Source organism: Salminus brasiliensis, chromosome 1 (assembly GCF_030463535.1).
Source record: "Salminus brasiliensis chromosome 1, fSalBra1.hap2, whole genome shotgun sequence".
Classification (NCBI taxonomy): Eukaryota; Metazoa; Chordata; class Actinopteri; order Characiformes; family Bryconidae; genus Salminus; species Salminus brasiliensis.
The window spans coordinates 95754043-95771372 of NC_132878.1; the positions used below are offsets into that span (position 1 = coordinate 95754043).

At 38.4% G+C, this 17330-nt stretch overlaps 2 protein-coding genes across 7 annotated transcripts in view; one reads left to right on the plus strand and one right to left on the minus strand.

Annotated features, from left to right (window-relative positions):
• Positions 1-537: 537 nt before the first annotated feature.
• On the plus strand, positions 538-11076 carry srsf10a (serine and arginine rich splicing factor 10a). Of its 2 annotated transcripts, XM_072692476.1 has the most exons (6): positions 538-693; positions 4946-5059; positions 7858-7964; positions 8068-8239; positions 8746-8796; positions 9521-11076. In XM_072692476.1, exons 1-6 carry the CDS (start codon positions 629-631, stop codon positions 9810-9812), a joined length of 801 nt encoding a protein of 266 aa, XP_072548577.1. In that variant the 5' UTR covers positions 538-628; the 3' UTR covers positions 9813-11076. The 2 variants fall into 2 exon arrangements, with proteins under 2 accessions (XP_072548577.1, XP_072548576.1); XM_072692475.1 differs by lacking the exon at positions 4946-5059 and having other exon boundaries at positions 605-693; positions 7059-7964.
• A 3999-nt stretch (positions 11077-15075) lies between these two features.
• ubr5 (ubiquitin protein ligase E3 component n-recognin 5) overlaps positions 15076-17330 on the minus strand; it is an 83608-nt gene continuing 81353 nt past the window's right edge. For all 5 annotated transcript variants that reach the window (XM_072692481.1, XM_072692479.1, XM_072692478.1 and 2 more), the window contains exon 58: positions 15076-15863. In XM_072692481.1, the coding sequence (XP_072548582.1) occupies positions 15651-15863 (213 nt within the window). In that variant the 3' untranslated portion in view covers positions 15076-15650. The remainder of the gene's footprint in view (positions 15864-17330) is intronic.

A 17330-nucleotide genomic window follows, 5' to 3' on the forward strand; every position in this document is an offset into this window, starting at 1 on the left:
GTTCAGGCAACTCGTGGCCACTTCTCTCCAGTGTTTCCCTCCCATCATTTGAATGTACTCATAATGTTATTTATTTGATAAAAAATTGTTGTGTATTTACTTCAACCATGTCTATTAATTTTAGGTCCACCCTAACTAGTTGATGGTAGCTAGTTATAGTGTCCTAGAGCTCTTTTCAGGGCTTTTTTTTTTTTTTTTTTTACTTGTAAAAAATGTTAATCGCATATCTTATTTATTTTATAATTATATAAATAGATTTGATTACATTTCCCCCTTATTTATTTATTATTTTGCGCTGTAGTCAAGACGACCGATGTCCGCTTCCATTCACCACCATTGTAAAAAAAGAAGTCCGTATGTTTCTCTACAAACAACCACAAATTCACACCAAACAAAACATAAAATGACTAATTATTACTGCGAATAATTGATAGTTTATTGTGTAATTTTTTAAAACTAATAAAACGACTAAAAGCCGGATAAAAGTCCCCGCGCTGCGCATGCGCGCTGCATCGTTGACGACACGGCGCCAAATCGGCGGAAAAGCCCGAAAGGCCGAAGCAGCTTCGCGCTAATAGACACACAAACACAGATACAGCTACTACAATAAATGCTATTTTAGTGGATTATGGCGCGTTATTTAAGACCTCCAAACACCTCACTCTTCATCAGGAATATATCCGATGAAAGCAGGTAGGTCTGCAGCGGATTCGACCTTTTATTTTGTGTGTTTTCCACAGCTATGCTAAGCTAATGTAGCACAATCCGGCGTTGAACTCTCCTGAAAATAGCTAGCTAGCTTTATTATTTTTTATTTATAACGTTATGCCATTTATATGTCGTCCTTAATGTCGGTTACGTGTGTTTGCCTGCAAACTCTGCAGTGTTTACCAAATAAGGTCGCTAGCGCTAGCAGCTAACGCTAACTAGCATAGCTAGCTGAAGCGCGGCGCTGAAATACGACACGATAGAAAGGTCACAGCGAGGGGTTTTACCTTTAAAACGGCGACTTTTCAGTCTTATATGTGTCTGAACTGAGTTATACGACGCGAAAATTGTCCTTAGATTAATATTTAATGTTGCTTTAACGTTATAAGTTTTATTTTATCTTAACTGGAATTTTTCCGTTCCACCTTAAATGGTGCAGCAGTTACATACGGCTGCCACAGGCAGCCGTATGTAACTGCTGCACCATTTAAGGTGGAACGGAAAAATTCCAGAGAAGCCAAACCTTCGTCCTGTGTCAGCACTGAAAATATTAATAATTAATTATGTATTTGCATATTTATTAACTTATTTTAAGACACAGTCCCAGTTAATCCTCATAATGTAAATTAGACAATATTGTAGCACTTAATATTGTAATAACACTCAGAAATGTAATAAGTGCACTTTACTTTTTATTATTATTATTATTATTATTAATTAAAATAAAATAGTAGATTTTCAGGTGTGCTTTTTGTAATACCATATTTTTAGCAATCTCCTAAAGTATCAAGGTAGAAAAAAAATTTTTAGAGACATAAACTGGTCAGTTTAATAAATCATTTGCTCAGTTAACTTAACTAATAATGCAATAAAAGATATTGACTGTAAATGTATTTTTTTTGTATATCATAAATTAGATTGCTTATTTGTAATACTTGATTACTGCTGCACCGTTTAAGGTGGAACGGAAAAATTCCAGAGAAGCCAAACCTTCGTCCTGTGTCAGCACTGAAAATATTAATAATTAATAATGTATTTGCATATTTATTTACTTATTTTAAGACAGACAGTCCCAGTTAATCCTCATAATGTAAATTAGACAATATTGTAGCACCTAATATTGTAATAACACTCAGAAATGTAATAAGTGCACTTTCCTTTTTGTTATTATTATTAATAAAAAATATAATAGTTAAAAGATTTTCAGGTGTGCTTTTTGTAATACCATATTTTTAGCAATCTCCTAAAGTATCAAGGTAGAAAAATAATTTTTAGAGACATAAACTGGTCAGTTTAATAAATCATTTGCTCAGTTAACTTAACTAATAATGCAATAAAAGATATTGACTGTAAATGTATTTTTTTTGAATATCATAAATTAGATTGCTTATTTGTAATACTTGATTACTGCTGCACCGTTTAAGGTGGAACGGAAAAATTCCAGAGAAGCCAAACCTTCGTCCTGTGTCAGCACTGAAAATATTAATAATTAATAATGTATTTGCATATTTATTAACTTATTTTAAGACAGACAGTCCCAGTTAATCCTCATAATGTAAATTAGACAATATTGTAGCACCTAATATTGTAATAACACTCAGAAATGTAATAAGTGCACTTTACTTTTTATTAATAATAATAATAATGTAGTTAGGTGTGCTTTTTGTAATACCATATTTTTAGCAATCTCCTAAAGTATCAAGGTAGAAAAATAATTTTTAGAGACGTAAACTGGTCAGTTTGCTCAGTTAACTTAACTAATAATGCAATAAAAGATATTGACTGTAAATGTATTTTTTTTATATAGTAAATTAGATTTCTTATTTGTAATACTTGATTACCTTAATAAAAAAATTGTTATACCTTTTTTATATTATTAGGGATTTACATTTTCAGGCTGGACATTTGTCATACCTTATTATTGAGAATTTAATAACTTGCTTGTTTGCAATACCATTTTTTTTATTAGAATAGTTTGTGATACCTCTGTTATTTTTAATTTATTACATTTCTAAGTTGATTGTAATCATAAATTATTCAAGGATTTAAGGAGACTTTGTCAGTCACATCGCATGTGGTACATGGGGTGGAACAAAATTGAAAAATTCCAGTTACACCCAAAGAGCAATTATGAATAATTTAAAATAATTATTATAATAAAATATCTAGAATATAAGAGGGGTAGACATAAACTGGAAAAGCAATTTTAAAAAGTAGCAGCAATCTAATCACAATATGAAATGAAACCGTAGCATAATAAAGTGTCCAATTGTGGGTAATTTGGGAATTTGGTAAATTTTAAGATTGGCCGTTTGTAATAACTTGTTATTATTGGGGGATTTTACTTTTTTTATTATTATTATTATTTTTATTTTTTTTAGATTAATCATGTGTAGTACATACTTTTTTAGATTGCTTGTTTGCAATACCATGTTATTTGATATGTTATTTTTATATATTTTTGTTATGATATTTGCCTCATTTTGTTATTCAGAATTTATTAAATTCTTTTAGAAAGATTTTTGTAATACCTCTTTATATTATTGGAAATTTATTACATATCAGGCAAATCATTGTTAATGCATTATTATATCATTAGGGATTATATACTTTTTTAGGTTTATAGTGTGTAATCTTTTATTATATATTTTCTTGTTTGAGTTAAGTGCAATCATTACACTTCTGGGATGATTTTGTTTACATAATTAAGAAATTATTACAATATTAAGATGATTGTTGGCACTAAACTAATCTATTAATTTTTTTGCCCTAAAAAAAAGTTATTTATGCTAGAACGGTTTACAGTTTACAGTACAGTTACTGTTATAAATTCGCCCCTCAAACTACAGTAGATGTTTTCTTCATAGGGTAGGTATTATATAATCCTTAACTTCATCAGAACAAATGTATAAAACATAACTAATAATGAAATAAATATGAGTGCTGAGACTTTAGTGCTAACTTTGAGTTTACCAGTTTTTACTTGTGCAAATGCAGACAGTTCACTTTCTCCACAAATAAGAAAAGCCTCAGTCCATTCGGTCATTGACTGATGAATTAAAATCAAAGTTTGATTTTGGGTTAAGCGCCATTTTGGAGGTATTCTGTGGTCAGAAGTGTTTTCATTTTATAGGTGAAGGGATTTGCTTGTGTGCTGCAGTTTTACCCTTCTTCTAAAGTAGCTAACACTCACGTTACATCCCTGCATTGTTTAGCTTGGCTAGTAAATAGTAAATCAAATTGAAGGCTGCTAAACACAACTTTGTTGTGTTGTAAATACATTGAATGTGAAGTCCAGCACCCAGGAAATGTCTGTAAATTGATTACAGACTTGTATCATAAATTAGATTAGTCATTTGGATCAATGTTGTTAATAAATGACTTGTTATCCTCACAACAGTCTCTCTTACATCTTTGCTGGTGGCGTAGTATCCATTTTTTTTATCCATTTTTTTATTTTTAGTGCTGATATAGATGATAAAAGTGATGGAAATTTGTTTCATTTAATTTTACCGCTCAGCTCACTGTAACTATATATTGTAACCATTCGCAAGTTTTTGCAGTTTTTAAAAAATGAAAAACACAATGAAACAAATCCAAAGTTAACCATCCAAAAAATAACAATCAAAAAATACAAACATCCACATAATGCAAAGCAGATTTTATTGCCAAAGTTAGTATATTACTAAAGCCAAAATCTAAAGAGTGATGAAAGAGTTTCTTTCTTTATTATTTTATTTAATTTAATTCTGCATAACTGTAGTGGATGGAAACCCAAATTATTTTGCTTTATTTCTGCTGAAATTTAATAGTTGTGCATAACTTTTGCAAAATGTTTGAATGGAAACCTGGCTAATACCTCCAAAATGGTGCGTCCGTGACAATTAACACAGATAAAGATTGATATTTTATTAATATATTAGTAGTATTTAAACAAAAAAACAAAACACAGTCCATAATTGCTCAACATAGTTGTGTGAGTCCTTTTTTGCATCCCTGGTTTGAGAATTACTGCATCCAAAACTGCTAATGTGGCTAAAAGCTAATAAAGACAAGTAGAAGTTCTGAACTCATTTGCATGATGCTAAAGGAAGCCTAACAGAGTTCTTTATAGGTATTAATGTTTGCATCTTTAGCTGAAGTATTTCCATTACGCTAACCCAAGTTGGAGTTGTTCAGAGACCTAGTCTCTCCGTCCGACATGTCATGAGTGAACTATCATTTCATGGTGCTTTAGGCCAGAGGATTTGCGTCGTGAGTTTGGTCGTTACGGGCCTATTGTAGATGTCTACATTCCAGTTGACTTCTATTCTCGTCGACCAAGAGGATTTGCATACATTCAATATCCTTTGTACGCAAATGTAAGATGATGGTCATCTCCAAAAGACGGATGTACTCAAGTTAAAGGAGCGGTTCACTAGAAAATCAAATATACAGTTTTCCTTCATGCCTCAAAATGTTGTCAATTGGCCAAGACACAATAAGTTTGCCTCTTGAGGGACTTATTTGGTCAATAATGCTAATGTTGCTAACAGTGAATTAAAGTGAAGAGTCAACAAAAAACAAACTAGTAACAGTTCATTATTATCAGCTCTACCATATTTGGCTGAACTTTTACTGTAACTGTATTTGGTACCATTTACAGTCAGCAGTAAATGATACAAAACTGGATCAGTGGGAAATGTTTCATTAAAATTAATGGTACTTTTTCATTTATATGGGTTTTTTCCCACTTTTCTCCACATGTAGTCAATCAGCCAAGACCTCCATTATAAGGAACCATGCATTTACATGTATTTTCTGTTTGTTTGTTTGTTTTTTATAGTTTCCTATAGTATCTGAAACCGTGGGGGTATAATAATTCACTGGGGGTTGCTAATTCACAGCAGAGTTTCTAATTTTGTGGTTTTCCCACCATATTAGGCTAATTAAAAAAATGACTTTGGTTGTAGAGGCCAGGTCATCAAATCTGGACCTTGAGTCCAGTTTCCAGTCCTGGATTTTTCCATTACTGTAAATTAGGGGAACAGCTGATAATTATTTAGCCATGTAGTGTCAGATTTAATTGTTGAAGAGTGTAGTTGGGGGAACTCAGTATCTTAAGTTAGGACTAGACACTAAAATCATTAATAATTGTTATAATTTAATAACAGTAAAATTCAGTTTTAAAAGTAGAATTAGAATTGTGAACTCAAGGTGAAGTAAATGGACGGTAATTTGTGACAAATAATGGGACAAATAATATCTTATAAGCAGTCAATCAACCATGGGTGAGATTACATCGATTAGAGGTTTTGCATGTTGGTTTCATTTAAGATTAGATGAATTTTTTTGATTAATTGCCCAGCGGAAATTTAACTAATCGTAAAGTTAAACCAGTTCTCCAAGAAAATGTAATTTGACTTTATTTACGTAACTGACTTTATTGACTGCAGAAAACACATTCTTCTAAAATCTTGAGTAGAAGTACAAAATTAAGTCATTTCTAAAACTTATGGTACTTTTTTTAATAAATTAAATTAACAGAACATTACAATTACAGTATTGGATATATGAGGTTTTGCTCCAACATGCACTACATATTGGACATATTGGAGGTTTAAGGCTTGTGACACTTCACAAGTCTAGTCTCTTTAATAAATAAAGCCACAAACATCTGTTTGTAAATTTTCTACATTCATTCACTTTCATTAAAACGTTATATATAGAAAGATCAATATTTTATTTATTTATTATTGTTTTAGTTCCGATTTTTGATCCATTTTTCTTCCAAATTTGGTTCGCCAGTTACCCGACCCATACAAACTCCTTCTATTACATGCAGTGCTCCCGACACACGCCTCCTCTGACACATGCACGGCCAGCCAGCTCCTCTCTTTCTGAACCGGGCAATCGACATGCTTAGAGGAAAAACGCAGTGTACCCGGCCAGCATTGCACTGGAGTGAGGTGGGGAGGAAGTGCCGTTTACCCACCCTGGAGAGAGCAAGGCCAATTGTGCTCTCTCTGGCTCCGGCTGCAGTCCTCTGCTCATAGTGCCCGTGCCTCATTCAGTTGGACCACTCAGGGGTCGCCAAGAAGATCCAGTCTTCAGATTAAACCCATAAACGCCTCAGTGATGGTTTAGGCATGCAGTTTTGCACAGTTCACCTGTATCTACATTAGATCCAGTGCAAAACTCAACAGGCATCAAACATGTTTTGGCTGATTGACTCCGAGGAAACCGTGTAGAGCTGATTTTCCCAGGGTCTGCTCCTTTAAGAGGGTTTTGAACATGACATTGTGAAATGATATCATCTGAATGTGTTGTTGGGCGTTGTCTCCTAACTGATATTTCTTCTGTTGTCTCAGAAAATGTAAAGACATACAGTTCTGGAGACCTTCCCTACAGAGAATATTTAAGAGTAAAGGCTGAAGTAGAGTAGATTGAAGCCAAAGGGACCGTAAGGATTCAGGCGGCAAGAAATAGAGGGGAGAGAGAAAGTTAAAGCTTGAAGATTCAAAGAGGGGACCAAAGTGGGAGTCAAGGCCACGGTATGTTCCAAACAGAGAGAGGAAAAGAGCAAAAGATAATGAGGCAAAGACAAGCGGGAACCCCCCCCCCCTCCCAAGTCCTTCTGGGAAGCGCTTAAAGAGAATAAAGCTCAAGCTCAAGGTCAAAGCTCAAGCATGTTAAAGGTAACGAGTATTAATTTTTGTATCCTACCTTTGCTGGAGTATCTGCATTCTTCCCTTTTTGATTTCAAAGTTCAATTTTGTAATCTCACACTTCTGTACTGCCATTGTAAGTCAAGTCCTGACCTTCTTCAATCCTTATTTCTACTCAGACTTGATTCATGATACTGGTTTCGTAATTGTACATGCAGAAATTCCACCAATTACGGTGAAAAGGACATTTTATCTATATTTTTTTTTAATTAGTTTGATGCACTAATGACCCCCTCCCCCTTTTTCATCTTGATTTCTCCTGATAATTCCACTTTGCTTTCTCTGCTGTGTTCAATGTCATTGCTCAGAATAAACCTGGCCCTGTCTGGTGAACGTTATTGGGGGCAATGCCAGTGTGACACACACTGGGAGATGTATGGGGTGTTTATGGATGTGGTGAATGTGTAGTGTGTGTTATGATGCAAAACCTTAACAGCAGTAGCATGTTTGAGGATGTGCGCGACGCCGAGGACGCTCTACACAACCTGGACCGCAAGTGGGTCTGCGGACGGCAGATTGAGATCCAGTTCGCGCAAGGAGACAGGAAAAGTAAGAGCCTCATCTCCCGACACACACAAACACACACACCTGACAGGTGCGCTCAACTGGGCGGGACGCTAATTAAAAAATTCTCCCTCTCGCTTTCTCTCAGCCCCCACTCAGATGAGGTCCAAGGAGAGGCATTCCCCTCGCAGCTTCTCCAGGTATGACGATTACGACCGCGACGGCCGTCACCGGCGCTCGCGAAGCCGCAGCTACGACAGACGCCGGAGCCGCAGTCCGTCGTACGAACGCCGACCCCGCCGCTCCGAGAGCCCCCGAGAGTGAGTGATTGTACCAGCCCCACCGCAGTACTGGACAGTGACCCCAGATATGGTGTCTATGTGCATAATTCTGGACGCCCTTGATCAAATGAGACGCTTACATTTTAATGTAACCTGATTACTGGGGATGTGACGGTACGAGGGTAGCGGTTTGGTGCACACGGTCACCATACTGGTAAATATGGTCATTTCTCAAGCGCAGGGGCCATCTGGAAACCTTAAGCTGCACGCTGTTGGATTTGCATGTTATTGTGGGAACTGTAGTGGATTAAGGAGTAAACCGTGACTTGTGTGTACCGTTAAACCCCCTAGCATGTACAGTTTATTTATTGCATTTAATATTTGATGGATTAGTGGCTTTTCAGCTTGCAGTAAACAGTTTTTTGCCTGTTCTCATTATGTTTATTAGTTCTGATTATTATGTCGCGTTTACTCAATTAATGTTGTTTTTGCTTCTGTTTGTTTGTTCGTTTGGTTGGTTGTTTATTAAAATTTTTAAAAAGCAGCTCTCGCTCTTACGGCCGACACAGACGAAGCAGAAGTCATGAGAATGACCGGTGAGTACAGAATGACTTGCCAGTTCAATAATCCTTGGTGATGCCACAGCCATCCATAAGTGGGAGTCCCAGAAAGTATATATCTCTCTCTCTGTGTGTATGTTTCCTTCGATACACACTATATGTCCAAATATTTGTGGACACCTTTTTAATGAATGCATTCAGCTACTTTAAGTTGCACCTATTTTTACCTATCACACAGATGTGCAAATGCACACACACAGCTTGTCTAGTCCCTGTAGAGAAGAAGTACTGCCAATAGAATAGGACTGTCTGGAGCAGATCACCATCATGACCCTATTAGCACCAGGCTGCCTAATAATGCCAGGTGGGGCTAGAGGGGTATAAAGCCCCCCAGTATTGAGGAGCTGTGGAGCAGTGGAAGAGCTGTGTTCTCTGGAATGATGGTTGAGGTGGGGTGGTGATCATCATCCAACATCCATCAACCTCACTAATATTCTTGTCGCTGAATGCACATCAAGTCCTCACAGCAATGGAGCTCCTCCTCCAAAATCTGGTAGAAAGTCTTCTTCCCTGGACAGTAGCGACAGATACTCCCAACAAAAGCAGGATTTCAGAAGAAACGATGAATGAGCAGGTGTCCCAATACTTTTGTCCAGTAATTTTGTCTTGTTAATTCCTCTGCAGCCACTCAAGCTGCATCGTGTGTGTCTTAAGTAATATGTCTGACCTGTCCCCTCTCTTTCTCTCTCGTGCTCTTTAGGTACCGACATCCTCGGGATCACGGTCGGGTGCACCGTGGCGGTCAGTCCCGCAGCCGCTCTGGTTCCCGCTCCCCCTCCCCCGACTCCAGATTCAAATCTAAAGGCCGTAAATCTCGGTCCCAGTCTCGATCGCCCCGCCCGCCAGCCGAGGACCTGCCCCCGTCCACCAGCACCAGAGAGGAAGAGACCCACGCTCGATCACCCTCCCGCTCCTGCTCCCGCTCTGTCTCACGCTCTCGGTCACGATCACGCTCACGCTCCTGGGCAGGCCGCAAATCCGGCGGCCATTAGGACTCTGAACAGCGCCCCCTACAGTTTAACCTTCCTGGGAGAATTAGGAGAATGGGTTATATTTGGATTCGTCAGTACTGTACCTCGTGCAGCTTTCTGGTGAACTGATATTTTTGTTAAAATAATCATAAACACACGGTTTTAGTTAGTTAGCTTTTTTGTCATATGCACTTTTTTGGACAAAAGTATTTGGACACCTACACATTACCCCTACAGGAGCTTTTTTTGACCCCCCATTCTAAACCCATAGGCATTATTATTAATAAGGAGCTGGTCCTCCTTTTATTCTAAGCTCTACCAGCAGCAGCAGGTCTGGAGCTCTGCAGTTACTGAGTCAGTTGGAGGCTTTTCTGCACTCTGCTCTGAGCTCAGCACTCGGCCCTGACCCCGCTCTGTAACTTTATGTGGTCTGACAGACACTCGGTGGACACTGAGCTGCTCTCTGTGAGCTGTTCCTCCTAAACTCTTCCACTGTTCAATAATAACACCACTCACAGCTAATGGAGGAAGATCTAGGAGGGAGGAAATTATAAAATTTCACCAGCTGACTTGTTGTTGTTGGTGCAGCGGTGCTGAGCTCCTATTACATACAGAACCACGCTGGAGTTCAGTGAGCTCTTCAGAACCTCCTGTTCTTTCACTGATGTGGGTAAGAAAGACAGACTGCAGGACTAGAGGCTTGATTTTATACACCTGTGGCAGTGAGACTGAATCAGACACCTGGATTCAGTGATTAAGAGGTGTCCCAATACTTTTGTCCGCATAGTGTATGTTTGAAGTACAGCCTTAGTGCTCCTTTTTTGTTGTTGTTTTCAGGTTTTGTAAAAACGTCGTTGGCTCTCATATTGTCTTACTCAGTCTGTGAGCAGTAGATCCCTGAGGAAACCCTGTAGCGACTCTGGTGAAGGAAGCGCAGCTCTGTGAGATTCTCAGTTATTGAACTAAATCGTGATTCAGTATTTTCTCTAAAGAACTTTTCCCGTTAAGGCTTTTATTTTGGAGGTTTGGCGAGATGGCTGCTGCTGCCAGGACTAGTTTTGTGTCTAAGAGACGTTTATGTGAAACGTGACGTGTTTATTTAGCCTTTGATCAAAACGGAGGATGATTTTTTGTTCCTGTGTAAAAGCGAAAGCTTTGCGAGTGCAGTATTTCTGTCCTTTCTCTTTCAGTTTTGATTTTCTCCTTTGGGAGAATCTGAACCTCCTTCAAAAGATCACTCTCTCTCTTTTTTTTTTTTCTGGAATAAAAGCCTTTACAGCAGCTCCTCCGACTCCATGCTGTCTTCCAGAAGATTCAGCCTGAGTCCAGTACTGCGTTTCTGGTGGAATATATATATATATATATATATATATATATATATATATATATATAATCATTGCTGTCAAGTAATAAACCTGTATCTCCAAAATGGTGACAAAAACGGATTTACCTTTGAATGCAAGTCCAGGTACAATAAGAGTTTATTCCAGGTGATTTAGAGCATTTCTATTGGTCCATCCGTCTATAATTATCTACACAGTGTACAGAAGCAGCTACAGGGTTAAACCATGGTGAAAACTAAAAATGGAGATTTTCATTGGACAGCAGCTGTGTGCGTCTGTATAAATATATACACAATTTATATATATATATATATATATATATATATATATATATATATATATATATATATATATATATATATATATATATACATACACACACACAAAGCAGCAGCAGACACACAGTGATCATTTGTTTGTGAATAAAAATGTTCTCCTGTTCTCAAACTCTCACCATTCCCTTTTAGAGCTTCCTTCAGGAGTGGAGATACTAGGTTTTAACAGACTTCTATAGAAGCTGAAGAATCTGAAGCTTTTTACTCCAGTAAAAGTGTAAAAGTACTGGTTTCAGAACGACTTCAAGTAGAAAAGTAAAAGTAATGGAAGGAAAACAAAGACCGAAAGCTTAGGCCGCGCCACAGGGGTCTATAGTGCGCTATCCCCCCCCCCCCTCCCCAAAAACCCATTTCTCTAAAAGTCATAATGAGGATACTGTTGTATATTAATATTAATATCTGATATTCTAATGTTCTATTAAAATGTTGATGTTAAAAATGTTGGGCTGCACTAGGCTCCTGTTTCAGCTGCAGATCTGCCCATTGAAAATGAAGCATTTCAGTAATATCAGCTCTATTAAAGGAGCGTCTCTGTGCTCTACTGAGCATCAACATGAGCTTCATGGAGGAAAATATGAGGAGTTGTTGTCTAGAAGTTCTGTAAAGCTGCAGAAAGTCAAACTTCAGAGGCGTGTGATCAATAAGCTTTATTGGAGTGTAAATGTGATCAATAAGCTTTATTGGAATGTAAATGTGATCAATAAGCTTTATTGGAGTGTAAATGTGATCAATAAGCTTTATTGGAATGTAAATGTGATCAATAAGCTTTATTGGAATGTAAATGTGATCAATAAGCTTTATTGGAGTGTAAATGTGGGGCTCAGTCGGGACGTTTCACTGCAGCTCTCTTGAGTCTCTGCTACGGACACAGTCTTCATACTAGACTACAGACGTCTGCTGTGAGCTGCTGGAGAGGGACGGGACGTGTGCAGGTGTGATGATCTCTTATAAACCAATAGGGAGTCAGAATGGAGTCTGTTTATACTTCTCATCCAATCAGGATCAGACTCTCACTTTCAGGATGGAGAGATTGATCTGGATAAATAAATAAATAAACAAAGGGGAATGAAAGAGGAGGAATGAGGCTAATTTTAAAATGTAAGGAGGAGAAAGTTCAGATAATTGGGTGAAAATGTAAGAAGTAGAAGTAAAAAGTCTGAAAAATGAATAATTACTCCAGTAAAGTTTAGTATTTGTACATACAAAAAATCAGTACTCTTAAAAAGAAATATATAGAATATTATAGAATATATATATATATATATATATATACACACCCAAAAAAGCCATCATCTGGTCCTGAGTTCCCAACCCAACCTGGGCCATGAACACACATGCCCGAAGTGGTGGGCAGCCACTGCTGTCCTCCTAGACTGAACACATCCCTAATGAGGAAGGTCAGAAGGTCAGGTTTTTAATAGTTATTATATTATAATATATTTAAATATTAACATTATTTGAAGTTCACCTCCTGACTCCCTACATTGCGAGGAGTGTGTTGTCAGTTTAACAGCTAATAAGAAAATAATCTTTTTTAATTCTCTGTTATTAAATTAAATTAATTGACACCGTCAGAAAGCTGTTATTGTCCTCATGTAGAAACTAACGATACTTCAATCCTGTTAAATTAGACTTTCATTCATTTAACTATTAATTAAACTCATCATTTTAGAGGCTAAACTTGAACTTGCAGGGGAGCAGAGAGAGGGAGAAGGGCCTAGCCTGCCCCCTGTTTCCCCCGCTGTCAGAAAATGACCGCAGGACGCCAGAGGGCGCCCGAGAGCGAGGCCTCAGCGAATGCTACTGAGGGCTGACGGGTGGAGGGGCTGCGGTAGGCTCTTCAGGCCAGTCCATGAAAGTAGCATCAGAGAAAGTCCAGCCTCTAAAATCAGCAATTAATTAATTAATTGGTTAATTAATATTTAATTGAACAGGATTAAAGTGGAGATAAAATTTAAGTAGTTAGTAATTAACAACTTTCTCACGTCACACACAAGATTTTCCTCCTTCCAGATCTTATTTACTGACACTTTAATTTAATAAGAGAACTAAGAATATTAATTAATAATTTATAATAAGCTGTTTATAATAAACAGGAAGGAGACTTAATTTACAAATTACTTATTTATTTTTTTAAATCATTAAAAAAATAATGAGCTTTATTTACTTAAGACTTATTTATCTTAAGAAGAATTAGGGATGTGTTGAGTCCAGGAGGACAGGAGGACAGTGAGGTCTATCTTTAGAAGAGCAGAGCTGAGAACGCCTCCTGGGTCTGATCGGGACTCTCCGATAGGCCTGTTCTCACAAGAGTCCTAGGAAAGCTTTTGTGATTCGGACCCCAGAACTAACGGAACATCAAACGTCTGATCTGCTTTAGAGGTGTTCGGTCTTCTCCACTGTGGCCTGAACCCGATTAAACCGGTTTAATGATCAGGCCTCAGTGGTTGGATCTCATGTGCCCCTTCTGCAGCAGACACAGGCCGCCCCTTTGTGGAGAAGACTGGCCCTCAGGTTCTCCAGATCTGGGGGTTCGAGCGGAGGCGTCTGTCTGGCTAAAAGCTGTTGATTAGTTTCTTTTTGCTCGTAGGAAACCCTGAGCATTGATCTGCAGCCCTCCTGAAAGTGTGGCTTCCACATCTCGTGCTCCTGCGATTGGTTCATTCGGTCACATGACTGCTCGGACTCAAAAACCTTCTACTAAGAGAGCGGCTTCTTGTGTGCCGGCGTTCCTGCCCTGACTCCAGGGGGCACTGCTCTTCACTGCTGCAGTGTTTGTATCCCAGGAAAGGGAGGAAAGGTCATCCAGGTCAGACTCTTCAGCTAAAAAGCTTTTTAAAAATAATCATAAATAAATAAATAAATAAATAAATATTGAGGATTGTGAAATCGACCCACGGTTCGAATGGAATTGTTCTGTGTGAAAGTAAACCAGTGATTAGGAGAACGCCCCAAAAACGAGCCTAGAATCGGACCTGGGTGAGGACTTGCGTATTTGAGGCAGTGGTGGCTCGGTGGTTAGAGCTCTGGGCTGTTGATCACAGGGTTGTGGGTTTGATACCCGGGCTCGGCAATCTGCCACTGTTGGGCTCTTGAGCAAGACCCTTCACCCTCTCTCTGCTCCCTGGGTGCTGGAGTTGGCTGCCCACCTCTGTGTGTGTGTGTGTGTGTGTGTGTGTGTGTGTGTGTGTGTGTGTGTGTGTGTGTGTTCATTACACACATTGTGCTGCACAGAGACAGATGTGTGCACCTTTACCTTTCGGGACAGGTGTGAAACCGTCCACAGAGGAACAGAAAAAAGGCAGCCCAGCTACAAACCCATTCGGAAATGAGACGGTGCCTGAAACCCTAACGCCACGGTCTGGAGCCACAAGGTTGGAAAGAGAAGGATTGGAGTGGTTGGTGAGCTATTACACCATTTAGGAGGCTGGGGTTCGATTCCCAGTCTGGGTGACTGTGTTGCTGTGCTTGGGCAAGACTCCTAACACTACGTTGGCCCGCCGCTGTAATACGAGTGACCTCGTAAGTCGCTCTGGATAAGAGCGTCAGCTAAATGCTGTTAATGTAAAGGATTTGAGGATGTTGAGGAATAAATGAAAGACAGAATTAATAGTTTGCATCCAAGTTTATTTTGAAATTCCCTACTCCCCCTATACAAGAAAAAAACGACTTTCCACAAAGGCAGCAGTGAAACTCTCAGTCAGAACTTTATATTCAGGGGAACGGAGGGGAAACGATCCATAATCACAGTGAAACTTTTCTTTTTCTTTAAATACATCTGCTGTCATCTTTGGCTGGGTGTGACGGACAGTTTACTGTCAGCCAAAGTTTCCGAGGAAGTTACAGTTCGAGCCGACGGAGCCGAGGGCTTCAACTTCACCAAGCCAATGCAGGAATGTGTAATTACTCGGGAAACGAAAATAAAAACAAAATAAGAACAAGCTGCGCCTGCGTTCACAACACAGACTGGGGGGGTGGTGGTGAGGGGAGGGGGAAAAAGAGGGGGGGGGGGGGGTAAAGAAAGAAAGAGAAAAAAAAAAAGGAAAAAAAGAAAACCCTACCGCCAAGGACGTGACAGCACTTCTCTTTAAATTTCATAAAATTGTATAGACAAAAAATAAATCTACAAAAATGGAACTAGTAATATTACACAACGAGTAAACATTTGCGTTCGGCCACTTCTACACAAAACCGAAGTTCTTGGTCTTGATGGCTAGTAAAAGTTTCTGTTTGAGGATCTGTTTGGAGGAGTAGAGGGGGACGTAGAGCCGGGAGATGCAGGTGTTCGCGGTGGGCAGGTGCTGGTCGTCCGGCGGCCGGATGGTGATGGAGGGCATGGGCTGGAAGCCTTCCTCGCTGGCGGGGAGAGACGGGCTGGAGGTCCAGAAATACACCTGAAGCAGGGCGAGGAAAACCAGAGGAGACCAGAGCAACAACGTCAGTCCAGGTTCTGTTCAGGAGCTTTTCATTCAGAAACGGCTTCAAGACTCAATGATCCTTTAAAGAGCTCAGAGATTAAAGAGCTCAGAGATTAAAGAGCTCAGAGATTAAAGCGTACATTAAACAGCCCGACACTTTCTGCAGTCTGTTAGTCAGAAAGAGGAGTGCAGGTCTGGCTGCTGTTCAGCTAACAGCCCTTATTAGTTTCTACCTGCTGACTGAAGACATTCAGAAACTCATTCAGGATTCATTAACATTCTTTATAGCGGCTACTGAATAATTCATACTGGCTACAGAATGTTACATAAATAGTTCATAGCGGCTACTGAATAGTTCATACTGGCTACAGAATGTTACATAATGAAAAAATTCATAGCGACTACAGAATAATTCATACTGGCTACAGAATGTTACATAATGAATAGTTCATAGCGGCTACAGAATAATTCATACTGGCTACAGAATGTTACATAATGAAAAAATTCATACTGGCTACAGAATGTTACATAATGAAAAAATTCATAGCGACTACAGAATAATTCATACTGGCTACAGAGTGCTACATAATGAATAATTCATAGCGGCTAAAGAGTGTTACATAAATAGTTCATAGTGGCTACAGAATGTTACATAATGAATATTCATAGCGGCTACAGAATAATTCATACTGGCTACAGAATGTTACATAATGAATAGTTCATAGCGGCTACAGAATGTTACATAATGAATAATTCATAGCGGCTACAGAATGATTCATAGCGGCTACAGAATGTTACATAATGAATAATTCATACTGGCTACAGAATATTACATAATGAATAGTTCATATCGGCTACAGAATAATTTATACTGGCTACAGAATATTACATAATGAATAATTCATACTGGCTACAGAATAATTCATACTGGCTACAGAGTGCTACATAATGAATAATTCATAGCGGCTAAAGAGTGTTACATAAATAGTTCATAGCGACTACAGAATAATTCATAGCGGCTACAGAATGTTACATAATGAATAGTTCATAGCGGCTACAGAATAATTCATAGTGGCTACAGAATGTTACATAATGAATAATTCATACTGGCTACAGAATGTTACATAATGAATAATTCATACTGGCTACAGAATATTACATAATGAATAGTTCATATCGGCTACAGAATAATTTATACTGGCTACAGAATATTACATAATGAATAATTCATACTGGCTACAGAATGTTACATAATGAATAGTTCATAGCGGCTACAGAATAATTCATAGTGGCTACAGAATGTTACATAATGAATAATTCATACTGGCTACAAAATGTTACAATGAATAGTTCATAGCGGCTACAGAATAATTCATACTGGCTACAGAATGTTACATAATGAATATTCATAGCGGCTACAGAGTAATTCACTACAGTTACTGA

Coding starts and splice junctions, on each gene's coding strand:
- srsf10a (XM_072692476.1), top strand. CDS start 629: ATGGCGCGTTATTTAAGACCTCCAAACACCTCACTCTTCATCAGGAAT. Junction 5,060..7,857: donor GCATACATTCAATATCCTTT/GTACGCAAATGT, acceptor TAACAGCAGTAG/CATGTTTGAGGATGTGCGCG. Junction 8,240..8,745: donor CGCTCCGAGAGCCCCCGAGA/GTGAGTGATTGT, acceptor TTTAAAAAGCAG/CTCTCGCTCTTACGGCCGAC.